General features: G+C 33.6%; 1 protein-coding gene across 11 annotated transcripts in view; it reads left to right on the top strand.

Moving 5' to 3' along the window:
• LOC125683712 (engulfment and cell motility protein 1-like) overlaps positions 1-18,487 on the top strand; it is a 59,371-nt gene extending 40,884 nt beyond the window's left edge. For 2 of the 11 annotated variants that reach the window (XM_056158418.1, XM_056158427.1), the window contains 10 exons: positions 2,080-2,188; positions 2,354-2,490; positions 2,739-2,908; positions 3,359-3,474; positions 4,549-4,650; positions 5,005-5,084; positions 10,120-10,155; positions 10,630-10,674; positions 15,871-15,999; positions 16,190-18,487. In XM_056158418.1, the coding sequence (XP_056014393.1) occupies positions 2,080-2,188; positions 2,354-2,490; positions 2,739-2,908; positions 3,359-3,474; positions 4,549-4,650; positions 5,005-5,084; positions 10,120-10,155; positions 10,630-10,674; positions 15,871-15,999; positions 16,190-16,345 (1,080 nt within the window). In that variant the 3' untranslated portion in view covers positions 16,346-18,487. Of the gene's footprint in view, positions 1-2,079; positions 2,189-2,353; positions 2,491-2,738; positions 2,909-3,358; positions 3,475-4,548; positions 4,651-5,004; positions 5,085-10,119; positions 10,156-10,258; positions 10,460-10,629; positions 10,675-12,439; positions 12,470-15,870; positions 16,000-16,189 lie in introns of those variants that run through there. The other 9 variants (XM_048925167.2, XM_056158436.1, XM_048925157.2 and 6 more) reach the window with 5 other exon arrangements.
• Positions 18,488-18,549: the final 62 nt, after the last annotated feature.

Raw genomic sequence — 18,549 nt, forward strand, 5'->3', positions numbered from 1 at the left:
GGTTCAAGTGAGCTTTTCTGATCGCTTTCTGTCCTTTGTCTGTCTGTCTGTCCATCTGTCTGTCTGTCCGTCTGTCTGTCTGTCCGTCTGTCTGTTAAACTTTTCACATTTTCGACTTCTTCTCCAGAACCACTGGGCCAATTTCAACCAAATGGCCAAAAGCATCCTTGGGTGAAGGGCTTTCAAGTTTGTTCAAATGAAGGGCCATGTCCCTTTCAAAGGGGAGATAATCACAAAAATGCAAAAATAGGGTGGGGTCATTTAAAAATCTTCTTCTCAAGAACCACTGGGCCAGAAGAGCTGAAATTTACCTGAGAGCTTCCTGACATATTGCAGATTCAAGTTTGTTCAAATCATGGCCCCCGATGGTAGGATGGGGCCACAAGGGGGGGGATCAAAGTTTTACATACAAATATATAGGGAAAAACTTTAAAAATCTTCTTCTCAAGAACCACTAAGCCAGAAAAGCTGATTTTTACATGAAAACTTTCTGACATAGTGCAGATTCAAGTTTGTTCAAATCATGGCCCCTGGGGGTAGGATGGGGCCACAAGGGGGGATCAAAGTTTTACATACAAATATATAGTTAAAATCTTTTTCTCAATAACCACTGAGTCAGAAAAGCTGATATTAACACGAAAACTTTCTGACATAGTGCAGTGTCAAGTTTGTTCAAATCATGGCCCCCGGGGGGTAGGATGGGGCCACAAGTGGGGGGGGGGGGGGGTCAAAGTTTTACATACAAATATAGGAAAAAGCTTTAAAAATCTTCTTCTCAAGAACCATTGGGCCAAAGAAGTTGACATTTACATGAAAGCTTTCTGACATAGTGTAGATTCAAGTTTGCAAAGGGTAGTTTTGGCCATAATAGGGACTAAGGTTTTACATGCAAATATATATGGAAAGTCTTCAGATATGGGCCAAGGTGACCCAGGTGAGCGATGTGGCCCATGGGCCTCTTGTTTAGATAAAGGGTCAATGTGGATGATTAGAAATCATAATAATAGGGTGTGCATTTTAGAATTTGTTCTTCAAGAATCACAGAAACAGAAAAGCCTAAAGTTAGCTTCAATATATTGTACATGAAAGATTCAAACTTGGTCAAACTAGGAACCCTGGACCTGGTTGGAGCAGGATTTTGATAGGAATATTTCAACAGTATATTTACAAATCTTTTGTAAATTGATTTGAAATCACGCTCTTGTAGTGAAGGTTCAAATCTATTCATAAAACTATATTTACATTTCTAACGTTCTTGCCTTAGATATCTTTACAAATTGTAATGATCGTCATATCCTCATCAATGTGATGTACAGTAGTTGTGAATAATGTATGTATGAATTTTGATAAGCATAGTACATCTATTTTAGTAGCTGGGAATTCTGACAGCTAATTTGCTTCATGAAGTAGGCCAGCATGAAGTGTCGCAATTCATACCATCATATGTTTTCAAAAATTAAATTTATAATATGACCCTAGGAATCTGGATTGGACCACAAAAGGAATTGAATTTTTTTATATTCAATTCCTTGAAAATTGTCTTATTAAGATACACAAGGATTTACCATGTCAAATTATAATGCAAGCATCCTCATGTAGTGTACATTTAAGTTTGTTCACACTATGAGCCCAGTGCCAGGGAAGGGCTGTAATGAGAAAATGTAAGCAAATCAGAAATCTTCAGAAGAAACCTTAGGAAAAAATCTGTAAACTTAATATGGAAACCTCCTTATGTGTTGTTAAATTTGTTCATACGCTGGCCTCTGGAGTCTGGATGGGGTCGTGGGAGAAGTTTAAAGTTTTATATACATGTAGGAATGATTGAACTGGGGAATTCTTTATAAGGTTTTCTCTTCAAGAGCTACAAGGATACAATATGTCACTGATATGCAGGTATCCTTATATAGTGTAGATTCAGGTTCATACCATGACTATTGAGGCCAGGATGGAGAAGTAGTTGGGATTTAAATGTTTTACATGTGTATAGCTGCTTCTCAGGTGAACCCTGTGACCTGTGGACCTCTTGTTCAATCATCTGGAACCTTCATGATTTCAAGTAACTATATTTTCTGTCTGTAGGTTGTTCTGGAAAACTGCACCAGGGCTGATGAGCACGACTGTCCATTCATAAAAGCAAGCATCATGCTTACCAAGGCTCTTTGTGAAATTCTAAGAATTGGAGAGCCCCGTAAGTGTCTGAAAACTAAATTCTGATTGCTTGTTATAAATGACTGGTTGATATGGTAAATGAATTCATAAAACATTAAATGGAAAATAATAAAAAGGGAGAAAAAACTAGAATCTACTTGCCTGTCACATTTTCTGGTAATTTGGTAGTACCTTCTGATTGTAGCTCAAGATGAGGAAACTTCATATTACCCAATGTTCTTCAGCCATGACAAGCCATTTGAGGAGTTTTTTTGTATCTGTATCCAGTTGCTCAATAAAACCTGGAGAGAGATGAGGGCTTCCACAGAAGACTTCCCAAAGGTTTCACAGTTCCTTCGCACTTTGAGAAGTTTTTCTAATTTTGAAATTACTGTGTTCATTGATAAATACTCTTTGGTATAGTTTTTATTTATTTATTTTTTTTATTTATTGAAAATTATATAGTCTTAGATTTAAGAGAAAGAATGAAAAGAAAACTAATAGCAACTGTACTGTCTTTACAAGTTTTTCGCCTTTGTTTTAGGTGCTAGGGTTAGGATGCAGTATGAAGTTTTTCGCCTTTGTTTTAGGTGCTAGGAGTTGCTAAAGAACAGATAACTAGAGCTCTTCAAATACAGCCACCTACATTTGATGCGTTCAGAGTGAGAGTGAATCAGTTGACGTACGCAGAAATTATTAAATTATGGGAACGTGATAGAAAAAACAAGGAGGAGGACCAGGCACAGGCTGCTCCCATTGTGTAATTGGCAATTTTTATCAAGCTATTTCCAAGTGGATGTAATAAATTTTTAAAGATCCAATACCATTTTATAATGGGCCTCTTGTTTAATGAACACATTCATGACTTAGAGCAGTATTTCCTGATATCCAAATAAGGAGGGTTTCGTAACATTGGATTTTATCTCGAGATAAGCAGTGTCTTTTTGTCTCGAAATAGGCAGTGTCTCGTAAAATCCAATCTTATCCCAAAACAAGCAGCGTCTTGTAAATTCCGATTTTATCTTAGCTAGAATCTGATCTTATCTTGAAATAAGCAGTGTCTCATGATATTAGATCTTGTAGACAAACTCCACTATACCAGTGTATTGAACACTTAATTTGACATCAGCATTGCACTGAACAAGTCGTGTAAGTTCTTAGAGGATCGTACGTGTACATAAGTTTACTGTATGTGTTTCAATGATTACAGAGAACTAAGGAAAATGCTCACACCTGAAATGAAAGAATTAATCCGCCAACAGAGACTGAATTACCTGACAGAGGGGTCCAAGTTCCCTAAGTATACCACCAGAGGGCGTGCTAAGGGTAACCTGATAGCAATTATTCAACATTAAGTCTCAATATTATGCAAATTAATATTGCATGCTATATGTTATTGTGTCGCCTGCGTTACACGCAGTGGCGACATATAGGGATCACTATCCGTCGTCCTGCGTCGTCTGGCGTCGTCGTCGTCACAAAAACTTTCTGTCACAGTTTTCTCAAGAACCACATGGGGCAACTCCCTGATATTTGGCACAGAGCATCAGTGTGGCCAACTGTATTGTGTAAGACATTTTCGAATCTGTCGCTTATCAACTTCCTGTTTTGCCGGGACTTAGAATTTTTTACAGCAAAAAAAATTCTGTCACAGTTTTCTCAAGAACCACATGGGGCAACTCCCTGATATTTGGCACAGAGCATCAGTGTGGCCAACTGTATTGTGTAAGACATTTTCGAATCTGTCGCTTATCAACTTCCTGTTTGCCGGGACTTAGGATTTTTTACAGCAAAAAACATTTTTGCTGAAGATTTTATTTTATGATTAACTGAAGGACAGTATTTTTGTGTACAAAAGGACAGTATTTGTAATTCCCATACTGAAGGACAGTATATGTGATTTCAGAACAGCACTAATTATGATTTTTCTTGAGAAACAGTAAATTGGATATATAAAAAGACAACAAGACTAAGCAGTAAACCCAACAGATAATTACTTATGGTTATTACCATTGTCTTGAAGAGCACAGTAACAGGTTGATACATATTTTCAAACATATGTTTTCATTCAGTCTACATTTATTAAATGTCTTAATTTCAAACAGATTCTCCCACAAATTCCATTGCATAATAATGTCTCATCTTTCAATTTCAATTAAGTTATCGTTAAAGAATGTTTAGTAATTCTCAAAACCTTTAAAAGGAGTATTAAAGTGACAAAAACCATTTGAATAATTTACTTTTTCAACATTATACGTGATATATTACATATAGAATGAACTAGCAGGCGACACATGTCTTCCTGGGAAGACTTAATACTGCGTTGTTTAAAGAGCAACTTGTTCTTTGATTTTAAATGAATTAAATGTGTGATACTTGTTATTCATATCTTGTGAGTAGAAAAGTACTGGCAGTGGAAACTCACACCAAATATGAAAACGTTCCATTATGGAGATTGTGCTGAGAATGACAACTTATCGTTGGAACAATTAGGCAACAAATGTGAGTATTCAACACTGTATACAGAGAAATATTCGCCCCCATTTTATTTTCGCCCCCTTTTTGTTTTCACCCCCTTTTTATTTTCACCCCTTTCACCCTTGTTGCCAGTGGGCGAATTTAAGACTGGGTGAAATTGTTTCTTTTTCCCTCAGCTCTCTTTTAACACAAATGTGTCTGGGTGAATTTAAAACGGAGCGCAACCGTCAGGAAGTGCAGAAAGGCAGAAATAACATGAGGCGAATATAACCTTGTATTCAATATTACATATTATTTATGAATATAAAATCCACAATGTTTGCTGTAGCTTGAATTTATTACCAGTATCAGTCAATGTATATGGTTCTTTTGTTTCAGTATCTGTTACTGATATCAAGGGGTTTGTGACAGGAAGAGACTGCCCACACGTCAAAGATAAAAAAGACAAAGCTAAAACAGTAAGTGATTGTGTGCTAGATGTCCGAAAACACAAATAACTTTTCACTGTGATATTTCAACAGACCATTGTCTCATTTCCATTATAATTCTGAGTTGTGAAAGAGCTAGTATCACGAAGAGGTAAAAATGGCCGTGTAAAAAATATCAGGAAATTTCTATTACTGTGAAGAGGAAGGTTAGAATGCGTAGTTTTGAACATAGCGTGTGTAGTGTGTTAGTTTTTGTGTCCCACGTCAGGGTCTGAAAGAGGGACACTGCAGCTTAATTCCGTTTTGCCACAGCCCTCATTCAAAATGTTCATTATGAAGTTTGTATACCATATATTGAATGATTTCAATGAACTGAAAATGTATGCTTTTCTGAAAAAGAAAAAAAAATGCCAACAATGAAAATATAAAACTTTCCTATCACTTGAATTAGAATTAGGTTTATTGACACCCCCTCCCCCAATAAAGCACCAACATTTATAATGACTACTTTGAAATGAATTTGTCAAATGATATGAAACTCTTGTAATTAGAATTACATTTTTTTTTATATTTATTGAGATGTAATATATTTTTACCGAGGTTTGAATCCCTACCAAATTATTGAAAAATTGTGAAACTGATTTTTATGCAAAATTACTCAAACCATCCTAGATTTGGTTGTTACTAAACTGTGATAATGTTTTCAATCAATTAATCAATATGGTTGGATATGGTTAGATGAAAATTTTGACATGCCCTCCCCATCCACTGCCAAGTTTATCTTTATTCAAATTACAGAACCGTTTTTACCCAATCTTGAGTCTAGCTCTTTGTGTTTTCCTAAACCACCATATCTTTTCAGTCTAAACAATTATTGGTATATCTGTTCAACAGAAGGCAGACAGTTTTGAGGATTTGTATCATTAGCAACATTTCCAACACTGTAAAATGACATCATTCTTAGAAATGGAAAAGATGCTACCGACTTAATTACATACAAATTGTACACGCCTCTATTGATGGATCAATCTCTTCGGTCATTCATCATTGGGTTAACTGTTTCATGTTTTATAATTGACATACATGTAATTGCAATTTACATAAATGATGTGCATTATCCTCATTAGTAGAAGTTGGTTGATTTTTTTTTTTAAAAGTATATTACTATGTAGAATGAATTACACCTGACCATGTACACTTGACATTGTGAAAGCAATAAGTTACATGGAGAACCTCAGGTAGAAGACTTACTTCACAGATGACACATTTATCTGCCAGGTGTAAGCTTATCTGCTCAAGATGACATTGATCTTTTGTAGGCACTAAATATATATGTAGTATTTGTTTAGCTTCTAAGTTACATTTGGCATGAAGAAAACTATTCTGTACTTGTGACCTTCTGCGGCATGCTTTTTGTTAAAAAGGAATGTTTCTTGCTCAGCTTATACTGTTTTTGAGTTATTTTCTGTGTACATTTTCAATATTCATACATTTAGCAGAAAACAAAATGTCACTATTTTTCAATTCTTAATAGATATTTTGCTAGTAAATGAGTTTAGTTATGATCTCAAAATTAAAATGTCTGAATGGGTTTTTTTTTTTATCCAGGTAAAACTTATTAATGTTTGAATAATGATTTTGCTTAAATTTAGGAGTCAGAGAGGCATGGTTTTTTTTTTCTATTTATTATTTTTTTTTTTGGTTTTTATTTTGGGGGGGTTGGGGTTATTTTGCTCTTTTTTTTCTTGTTTTCATGAAATATTAATTTAATTCTTTATAATAATATGCATCTCATTATGTAAATTAAAAACTGAAATCTTTTTTACTAAATTTTTAAAAGTGTTTTTGTTGCATTTGCTTTTGCTGTATTCCAGCGAAATATTGAGCACCAAGTAAAACATGTAATAAGTAAAATGCTAAAGTAAAAAATTTATTCTATGATGTTTTAGGGAGTTCAGATCTATAGAAGTTTAAAAGTTTAAGAAATACTTTGTTTTACACACTAATAAGATACTGAGAGATTGTATGGCTTGAATTATCCCCATTGTGAATCCTAGTTTGTTGTGATATTGTATGGCTTGCATTATGCCTATTTTAAGCAGCAGGATCAGAGTTGCTATCCATACTCAAGATTCATGATCTGTTGATCACAGAAGTTATGTATTAGTTATGTTCAGTTTACTTTATCTGCACATTTATATCAGATCCTATATGAAACTTACCCCAAATTATTAGGGAAGAGCTATTATGTTACATGTATATATCCCATTTCCTGGGAAGATTTATTTCAATACACCCATTTGCTGTCTTCAAGCAAGCTAGTCCATGCCAAAGTTACTGAATCAAGGCTCACAAGTACCTGTTGCAATCTCTCAGTGAGGGAGTGATGGACTGGGGATAAATTTTTAATACTACATGTGATATTCACACATCATATCAAAGGTGCATGTGACCTATATTTGGTATATGAGTGGCCAAGCTGAGGCTTTCCAGAGCAGATATCCCCCAAAACTATAAGCATTACATTAACCAAACTTGGAAGAATGTTGCTATATAGGATGCATTTTACGAGTCATGCTTCAGATGCTGCATGTGACCTTGTTTTCCCTATGTGATTGGCCAGGCAAAGGCTTCTGATGCAAGTCCACTTGCAAGAAATTTAATGCCCAACATAACTTCTTTGGAGTATCTATTATTTAAGGATGCAACTTCTAGTGCCTAAGGATTTATGCAACATGTGTGATCTCCCTGCATGTGATAAAGTAATGATTATGACTCCTGCAGTAGAGAATTTAGCTAATGCATTTTTATGCCCCCCCCCCCCCCCCCCCCCCCCCCCCCCCCCCCCCCAATGGCTGTGATACGTAGTGTTACCCTTTTCTGTCATTCCATCATATTTCAGTTTTTCCGTTCATTATCTCTGCAAAGGCTTCAAATGAGATCTAGTGTATAGGAAAATCATGATAATATTCAGGTCAAGTTCATATTAGGTGTTGATTGAATAATTTTTGACAGAGTTGTGCCCCTTGGACTTAAAAAATTTCAAAACATTAATAGTTTCATTTTATCATCTCAATCACAGATGGACACTTTCTATTGAAATTCAGGATATAGATACATTACAAGAACACACAGGTTTAGATCATATTTAGGTCAGGTCTCTTTTTTTTTTTTTCTGGCAGAGCCATGCTACTTGGCATAAGAAAATTTCAAACCATTCACAGTTTCCGCTCATTATCTATTCGTACATGGACATTTTGAATTGAAATTTGGGATATAGATACATCCTGAAAATATGCAGGTCAAGGTTATATTTGGTTCCGTTTGTATACCTTCTGGCCCCTTACTCTTTGAAAATTTCAAACAATTAACTGTCCATTCATCATCTCAGTCATACATGGACATTTTGAATTGAAATTTGAGATATACATGTAGATATATCTTAAGAATACAATAGTTGAGATACTCTCTGTATCCTGTTAGATCCTTTTAGGCAGATTTATGCCCCCTTGGACTTATAAAATTTCAAACAATTCAGTTTCCTCTCATTATCTCAGTCAAACAATCTGACACCTGAAGGAACTTTAGATACAGTTAAACCTTTCTAATCTGACACCTAAAGGAACTCTAGATACTGTAGCAGTTAAACCTTTCTAATCTGACACTGAAGGAACTCTAATACAGTGAAACCTTTCTAATCTGAAACCTGAAGGAACTGTAGATACAATTAAAATTTTCTATTCTGACACTTGAAGGAACTCTAATACAGTTAAAGGGAAAGGCAACCCTAACCACATAGTTGCTTTTATGAATAAAGTATTACTTACTGATATCGTAATTGACAGTCTTTAACAACAAAAATCCTTACTTAACAATTTAATCAATATTAATCTATCATGTATTTTAAATTACCCGCCACTAAGAGAGTGGCCATTGAAGTTTAATTTATGACGTCACACCATCTATTCCGGTTTATTTCATCAGTAGCAATATAAACATGACAAGTCACGAATAGTTACATGTAAGTTTGGAGCCGTATAGATTTGAACCCGTTCTTTCGCAAGAAAAAATTGAGAAAAGACGTTCAGTCGAGTCGCAGACAAGGCAGACGGTAAGCGTTTGTCATACAAATGTCTTGAACCTCAACTTGTCATTACGCAAATGATGGATCCACAGTTTACGTAGTCTTTTCTTTTCAAATGACTTGGTTGAAAAAAATACCCTCAATGGTTATTATAATTTCTGTTATAATAACCAGTGAGGGTATTTTTTTTTAAAGGGCTTATTTTGAATTAATATGGACTTTATAGGTATGCAAGATGTTGTTGACATGCATTAGAAATATTTTCAAGAAAAAAACAATTAAATCAATTCATGTAGCTTATTCGGAAGGGGGTGGGGTCCTGAACCCAAGCAATGATCTTAGAATCTCGTCAAAACCGGAACAGATGATGTGACGTCAAAATTATTGATTTTTGTGGTCTTGAATACAAGAGTTACACATCATGGCAGCCTCTATAGATCGTGGGAATTTTGATTTTTGACGTTTTCAAATTAGTACTGAAGCTTATCTAGGCCATATATCAACAGAATTGTATGACAAATCTTTATCATATGATTAATCCTATCATTTATCATGTAAAAATCTTTTGGGTTGCCTTTCCCTTTAAACCTTTCTAATCTGACACCAGAAGGAACTCTAAATACAGGGACATATTCTAATCTAGCACCTGAGGAATTCTAATACAGTGAAACCTTTCTAATCTGTCACCTGTGTACTCAGTTTCACTGTGAATTTGGGGTTTTCATTCTTATAATTATCTTTTGTCTATTTTCTTTCCACCGTGAAATCCAACATCTTATCTAATCCGACACGAAATGTATCTGTCGGAGCATGCAGGGAAGACAGCTTTGGTTGTGTATGTACATGTTTCATGAACAATCACTCATTAGACAAGTGTATGACATGGATCTTAGTGTAAGGTAGAACTGAAAAAAAGGAAAAGTTTGGAAAGATCACCTGATATAGACATGCTATACTCAAATGATCATTATTAATTATAAGGCACCAACAGGGACTTTACCAAAGACTAAGTTTAAGGTAAATACAATTTTCACCTCATCGTGATGTGCCACATTGAATTTTGCTGAATGAAATTTGCCTCCTCAAGTACTAATCTATGGAATGTTACATTTTTTTTTAGTTTCAGCTAGAGAATGAAGTGAAAATTGGAATGTTTGTCATGAAATTTAAATTCTTGGATGATTTTCTATTTTCAACTTTAAGCATTTTGAGAGCTTTTGTAGGTAGAAGTGCATTTTGATATGCTTAACAAGACCTCTGGACATTAGATTTTAACACATTTCAAAGTTGAAGAAGTTGGATAATGTAACTAACAACCCAGTGCATTTTTAGTCAATCATGTATTTCCTCTGTAATTTAACTCATTATGTGACATTTTGAATAATATTTCATTGCAAAATACAGTTCAGAATATATGAAATTGTAGATAAGTAATGTCTGAAGAATTTTTCTGAGCACTTTGAAATTTTCCTCTGATTTCTTTGTATGTAGACAGATCACCACTTGTTTTGGAAATCAACTGACCATGCCTTCTCGGTAACACTCCTGTGATAGGCTCAATGACCTGCTAAAGCTACATTGCTAGGCATTAATACTATACATTGTGCTTGCTTAATCATTCGATGGATATAGCTTTATTACAGTTAAAGTAACTTTTCAACAGACAGCTTAATTTTTGCTGAAGTTTAAAAGATGTTATTTGATTGGCTTTTGAACCGGCATCCCTTGAAATTTCACCCACATGACAAATCAATACATAGAATCTTTAGTTTCTTTATATTGGTATATTAAAAGTAAATAATTTTATCATAATAAAAGTGATATTATAACTGTTTTATGTGATCATACAAATCCTAATGAAAGAGAAATGAAAACAAAGTATTGAATATTCAGTAATTTGCTTGTTGATTCTTACAGGAAATCTGTACTGCTTGCCATACATTAATTAATTGCAAGTGATTTTTCCAGAGTAATTAATTGCCAGTTAATGCCAATTTTCACTGTTTTTGCATAGATTATTTGGAAAATACTGCATTGAAGTTTGCATTTCATTAAGCAGATTTGTCATGTACTATAAGGTACAATAAAGATATTTGTTTTTTGTAATAAGCTTGTAAAATAAAAGAAGATATCAAAATATCGCTTTCATATCATTAAAACATATACTGTTTATTTCAATCCTACAGTTTTAGGTTAAGATTTAGATACTGTCCATGTACTTAATTTGCGTATTCAAAATTTTACAAATAGTCTGCCCATTGGACCATAAGGTTTTATTATGAATTATGACTGTCAGTGTTGAGCTTTATGTACATGTAATGTTGTCTGATGTAATAGACCACGTGTATTTGCCACTACCTGAGAAGCACCAAAATATAGATACATTGTACCATGACTATTTTCATAACACTGTTACATCTTGTACAAATGGTAAAGCTTAACAAGTAAATTACATTATTATGTAAATACCTCTATTGCTTTCATTTACTGCACTCAAATGTTTTTTTTTTCTTTCTTTTCATCAATTGATTAATTAAAATTGACCATTTATATTGAGCATAAATTGTTCAGTGTATGCCCTTTCTATGCATGTTGATTTATGGACAGAATTTATTCTCTCTCTCTCTTTAAATAATGAATTAATTACATGACTGCACATCAACTGTTTAATATGTCTTAGTTTTTAATGATTTTTTTAGCAAGTTTCTTTCAGATTCAATTTGTAATCCATGTACGTGTATGTATTATATAAGGCCATGCAGATTTTATTTTTATATTGTTGTTTTGGGGTTTTTATTATTATTATTTTGTTGGTTTATGGATTTCTTTGGGTCAGTCATTCAAAATGGAATTAAAAATAAAGACCAGAAAATAAATGAAAAAAATTGTTGAGAATCCTTTTTGCACATTTACCCAATATGCTTTGTGATATTATTGAAGATGCATGTATATGCATATAATGTTATTGAGTCCAACAGTTCTCATTTTTAAAAATAAACAAAATTCCTTATTTTTATTTAAAGAGCGTTGATTTTTTTTTGGGGGGGGGGGGGGGTCGTTGGAAAAAAAAAACCCTTGATTTTTCGTTTCTATTTTTCTTTTTCTTTCTAAATGTAAAATTTTTTAATATAAAATCAGTTTGGCAGATCCATAAACCAACAAATGAAAACGTTTAGCCTATTGCAAGTACTAAGAAGTTATATCAGTTATTGTGGCACAGGGTTATGAAATAAGAGGCATATTAATGAAATTTTCCATTGTAAGATCAGCTATTGAGACTCATTGCTGTCTTTCTTTGTAGTATTTGTCACACAATGCTCTAGCAGAGAAAGTAGGAATATTTTTTTTTTAACATTGATTCTCATTGACTTATTTTTTTATTATGCATGTTTTTTTCTCTCCAACATCCATAGTTGTCCTTCAATATCAAAATTCCAAGTCTGAATTTTTTTTTCCGATATTGCCAGTCTGGTGTCTCTTAATTCTACTGGGAGATAGGACATTTTCTCTAGGAGTTAGGATGGAGGAAACTGTTAATTCTCTTATTGTCACACTAATGAAAATCATATAACTAGTTGTTTTTGGATCTTTATTAACATTTTCCATTTTAACTTGGATCTTTTAAATTTCACACTACTTCTTAAACAACTCACCTACTGCACTTAACTTTCATTGAATCTTAAAAGTATTCCATGTAGTCATTCATAGTGGAAATAAATAATGATACATTAACAATACATGAATGGAATGATTTAAACTATAAGAAATGATTTACAACTTACTTTCATAACTTTAAAATAAAACCCTTTAACAACTGCATGTTAATCCATTTAGACAGGGGATGTCACTTCTGCGGGTATTTATTCAATGAATACATGTATATAAGTAAAAAAAAAAAAAATTATCAGTATAGCACATTTATCTATTGAATTTTGTTGAAATTTCGTTTATGGATTTTTATTTTTAGCAATATATATTTGAACAATCTCTTAGAAATGATTTATTGTGTATATTTTTAGATTCCTTTAAAAATTACCATGATATTCCAAAATTAACACAAGGAGTGACAGTCCCTTTTATCTGTTGTTAATACTTTTTCTAATCTGTAATCATTATGTTCTTTAACACTCCCATTTTAGTTCACCTGAGCTTCAGACCCATGTGAACTCTTCTGAACATTTAAGATTGTCGTCTGTACGTTATCTATTGTTCGTATGTTAAATTTTCATGTTTTCAAATTAATTAGCCAATGTCAGCCATTGTTAATTACCCCAGTACTAAACATTCAGGGTACAGAAAAATCAAGTTTATTTATGCCTGTGTGCAAAATATTATTAACTTTTCTTGAATCACTTGGCCAGAAATGAAAAAAAAAATATGCATGCAAGCAACTTCATTCATATATGTCTAGATTCCAAAGTTAAGACTCTGGGATTGAAAATTCTTCAAGCCCAACGTTTGCGACTAACATAATCCAGATTTTGTGATTAAAAATGTCGGAAGTCCTAGGGACTTGCCTATAATTGTAAAATAGCAGTATATAAATGATAAATAAAATATCCCTTTCTGAAAGAAAGTATATATTTACTTATTTTGAATAATTTAAACTCCCTAATTTCTGTCCAATATTGCATACGATCATTGAGATCTAAAATTACCAAAGATGATGATGACAATCAGAACTTCAATATTCAGCTGCAATACAGCCTTGATTTTATACGTCTGCATATTTATGTTTTAATGGAAGTGCTGTTGTTGCCATGAGTCTGTTTAAATTTGGCTTTAAATTCAGCATGGACTAGGAAAATTTTCAGTGGGATTTGGCAAAAATTGGCCCCTCAAGTCAGGAACTTGAGCATGGAAAAAAAGAAATCCAACCCCAGTTAAGTGAAAATGCATCTACTTTAGGAAAATTAAGATCGTCCAACTAACAGTATGGAACAGTGGTAAAATGATGTTTTAGAGATTAATTCTGTCTGTAGAAGAAATTGTCTTAATAGGTAAGTGTTTAGGCCCATGGGCCTGTTGGTTTTATTGGATTTTCAACAAACGATCAAAAGGCAATTTTAAAATGAGAGTTGATATTACATGGATCATATGAATGTGTATACAATTAGATCTATAAAGCATTGATTGAGTTTTAAAAAATCAGCATTTATTTAGTCTTTGAGCTTTACTGTTTTTTCCTCCTCAAATCAAACAAGAATCATATGTTAGCTAGAGTATTTCTAAAGAACCATGAAAATGAATGTTTTGGTTTGTGTGTTTGTTCAAGTCATGTAAAATCATGTACATGTATATACATTGATATAAAAACCATTACTGTAGAACCCTTTAAAAAGTTGTGGTTATATTTATGTGTTATCTCAGATGAAAAAAGTCTCATTTGTACTTGTTGTATTTTATTTTATCATAGGGTTCTCTTTTTTAATTTGATGGCTGCATACAGCGTTCTATTTTTGAATTTGATGGCTGCATACAGTGTAGCTATAGCCTAGACCTGAGCCTGGTTCAAATCCCAGCTAGGACACAGCTATTTGAATAATATTATAGTAAAATGCAATAGTTAAACCTTTGATTTTTTTCTTTGGAACACCTAAGCATATAAATTGTGTGTATATGTTTATCATGAGCATTGGTAACCTTTACCAAAATTGTGAAACTTAGGACCCAGGTGTACATCACACAGAAAAAGAGCAACATATCTTTAAGAATATTCCATATGTAACCCTTCCCTTCTGAACATAAACTGGGTTCATAATTTTTATAATTAATGTGGAAGCCTCTATGACCAGAAAATGTGTTTCGACCCTGAATCAAGGTAGTTTGGCCTATAGGTCAAGATCTCTAGTCAAAACTTAGAAGTATTTTTACAGGTCATGACTTTGTGGTAGAGAGCCAATACTAGTTCGTACTCGGCACACAACAATTGCTAATGAGCAGAAAACAAGTTCAAATTCACTTGTAAGAAAATGGATATGACTGTCCAGCTAGGTCACAGGTTTTTCATGAAGAAGATCACACTTCAGACAAGATAAATTGTGACCTAATTGTATATGCCCCTAACTAAAGCATTTGAACAAGGTCATTGGTAAAGATTAAATGAGTCAGAAAAAGACTAATCTGGGTAGAACCTTTGTGATGGATAGATATTAGAAATTTAGACATGTTGCAAATTGCAAAGGTACGTTTCTTATGATTATTCTGCCAATATGATAAGACCCTGAACTAAGGTCATTTTGGCATGGTCAAGGACACTGGTAAAAAACATTAAAAATATGTGTTCCAGGCCATAACTTTGTGATAAAAAGATATTAGAATCTCCATTTGGCATGAACAAAACTGATATAACCACACAGTGTGCCAAGACCCAGAGCCATTGAATTGGCCAAGCTCTAGCCCCCCCCCCCCCCCCCCCCCCCCCCCCCCCCCCCCCAGGATCCTTATTAATGCTCTTTGTTGTAGCATACTCATTTAAATCCATGCTATTCATGTTATAAAATATGATTGGCAATCATTGTTTTAAAAAAAAATCTATAGGAAACACAGTATTGTTTGAAATGACTTGCATTCTTTTGAATGCATGGGTAATGAATGTAAGTTCTATTCATTTTAATTTACAACTATAATTATGATCGGATTACAGTTATTGTTACACTAGTGTAGATTGTGTTATTTAGTAAGCATACAAAGCTTTCCCACACCTGCATTGGTTTGTGGTTTTTTCTGCAGATGACCAACTTCAGCTTTGCTATACAGCCCGTGAACTCTGAACCCACCGATATGCTGTGTTTTGTGGCCAAAGATGACGTAGAATTTGACATGTGGACTGATGGACTCAATGTCTTATTGGGGCATGAGGTAACTTACATGATCAATATCTGAATTGCAAGTCACTAATATCTGAATTGCAAGTCACTTGGAGAGAGGGGAGAGAAGAGGGTGTATTATGTACAAATATTTTTTAATCTTACTTAATTGTGATTGATTATCATATATATATTTCCTCAATTTTTCTGGAACATGTTTCATAAGTGAACATCCTTTGTAGATGACTAGTCCTCAAATGAAGAAGGATTTGAATATGCTGTTAGACATGGAGATACGAATCCGACTCCTGGATGCTGAGGGAATAGCTATTCCGAATGAACCCCCACCGATTCCCCCAGAGCCAGACAATTATGATTTTGCCTTCAATGATATGTGAAGGTCACAAGACCAAGATTGTGTTCATTTCATCACTGTTAAATATATTATGAGCACTGCTTTTGATTCGAAAAAAAAAATATGGATACTTGACCTGATATATGCATGCTCATTTACATGTATATTTTTATTTTTTAAGTATTCGTTTCAAGAGTACTGTGTAATTTATTTAACACATTTTGTTAAATATATACTTAACTTTTATTTTTACAAGATGTGTTTACAATGAAGGCAGTATATTTAATGTATACACATGCATGTAATTGTTTGTGTATATGCAGTCATACTTTAATATAAATGTCACTGCATGTGTGCGATTTCATTGTTATTTGAGTGTATGAATATAGTGCTTTAAGGATTGTGTGAGAAGTGAGAGATACATTCATATTATTATGAAAGAAAGAAGCTTATTATGCTATGATGAATATTTTGATGTGTAGATGCAGTTTGCTCAGCAAACATATGAATTTTAACATGCAAAGTGTAGAAATGTAGTATTCAGCTGTTATAGCAGGGCGTGTATATCATTTAGCATTAAGTACAATCTTTGTTTAAGGCAGGAACCATGTACTAAATAACATTTGCACACATTTATTATTACCAACCAGAAGGATCATATGCACATGATGGACTCGTTCACATTCTGTGCTGCCAAACATGAATGTTCTGTTTTATCATTTTGATGGCCAACCTATGGGTTTTCTTTTAGCCAAGAAGGGGAAACTTTTTTATCAAAAATGTTTGGATCAAGTTGTAATATGGTAAACGTAAAAAAAAAAAATATCCCAATTAATTTTTCAGCATTGTAAAACAGACAAGACTTATCTTGATGGTTTTACATGATGGAAGATCTGACTATATTCAGGATAAAATTAGAAGACATGGTACACATATATATATACATGTATATATAATTGTTTATTCACCAATCAAGGGCCCTCAGGTTAACAAGCAATTAATTATAACAATGAAAATAAATAACAATCATTCAGAGGTACTAATACTGACAGAGTTCACACTTCTGCACTGCACATATCTATAATTATATATGAAATACTGATTGCAGACAGGATTTAAATTAACGACATGATATATACAATAAAATAACCCAACTGCTTCACACATCAGTTTCTGAGACAGCAGATATAATAATAGTGTTGTGTGAATACATATAAAATTGTAATCAAATCAGTATAATTATAGTTTAGTAAGTGCAGTATGCAAGTATAAATCACAATTGTACATGTAGGTACATGTACTTCATCAAAACAAAGATAGATAGACTTCAAATGCAAGAGAATTGAAGATCGAGTAAAAGACCAAACTCAATATGGGACTTGGAACTGCTTCCTTGTATAGAGGAGATCAATGATAATAATTTCTAAAAAAGATACTCCTTTATATTCAATTTGTTTACTTAAAAGCTGTATTTGTTTTTATATATAAACTCTATTCTTTAAACATATGAATGTATTGAACTTCTTAAATGTGTGCAAACTTTACAATAGTTTGTGCACTTTTGATAGAATTCAAAATTTAAGATTTCAGTAATGTGCACATTATCATTGAATTGCGGGTTGTGGCATCACTCTTAGATTCATACAGTTTTGTTGAGTTTCCTTGATGCTGCAGTAGAAGTACATGTCAGTAGGGGGCCAATCCAATGCAGACACACACCTCTTCACCCAAACCCTCACAAATGTGATGCATTTTGTTTAGATTATGTCCTAAAACACTAAACTGTATATATGCTTTAATGCCTTATTTTTTCAGAACTTGGTAGCTTCAGGGCTACATGGACCCACTGGGGGCTTCATGACAGACCACTAGCCTGTAACTGTGTGCCAGCCAGCCAGCCCCCCCCCCCCCCCCCCTTTTTTTTCTCAGATATGTCTGGGTGTCCACCACGTATTAATTTTTTAAACTTATTTGCTACATTTTAACTAGTCAGAGTTGGATGAAAATACGCTGGTGTTAAACGTTTTCTAACTTCTGTAAACAAACAGAGGTGTGAAAGATGCCTGTGTACTTTTCAATGTCTGTCAAAACTATGTACATTTCTATTCTTTGATCATAAAACTTGTAAATGCTGTATATCTTCTGTTGTAAAATGACTAAAAAGAATTAAACGCAGGGCAATGCGTCATGCTTTCCTTTTACTTTGATTCTGAGGTTAGATTGTCGGATGATAAGTAACTAAGAAAT

This window comes from Ostrea edulis, chromosome 1 (assembly GCF_947568905.1).
Source record: "Ostrea edulis chromosome 1, xbOstEdul1.1, whole genome shotgun sequence".
Taxonomy (NCBI): Eukaryota; Metazoa; Mollusca; class Bivalvia; order Ostreida; family Ostreidae; genus Ostrea; species Ostrea edulis.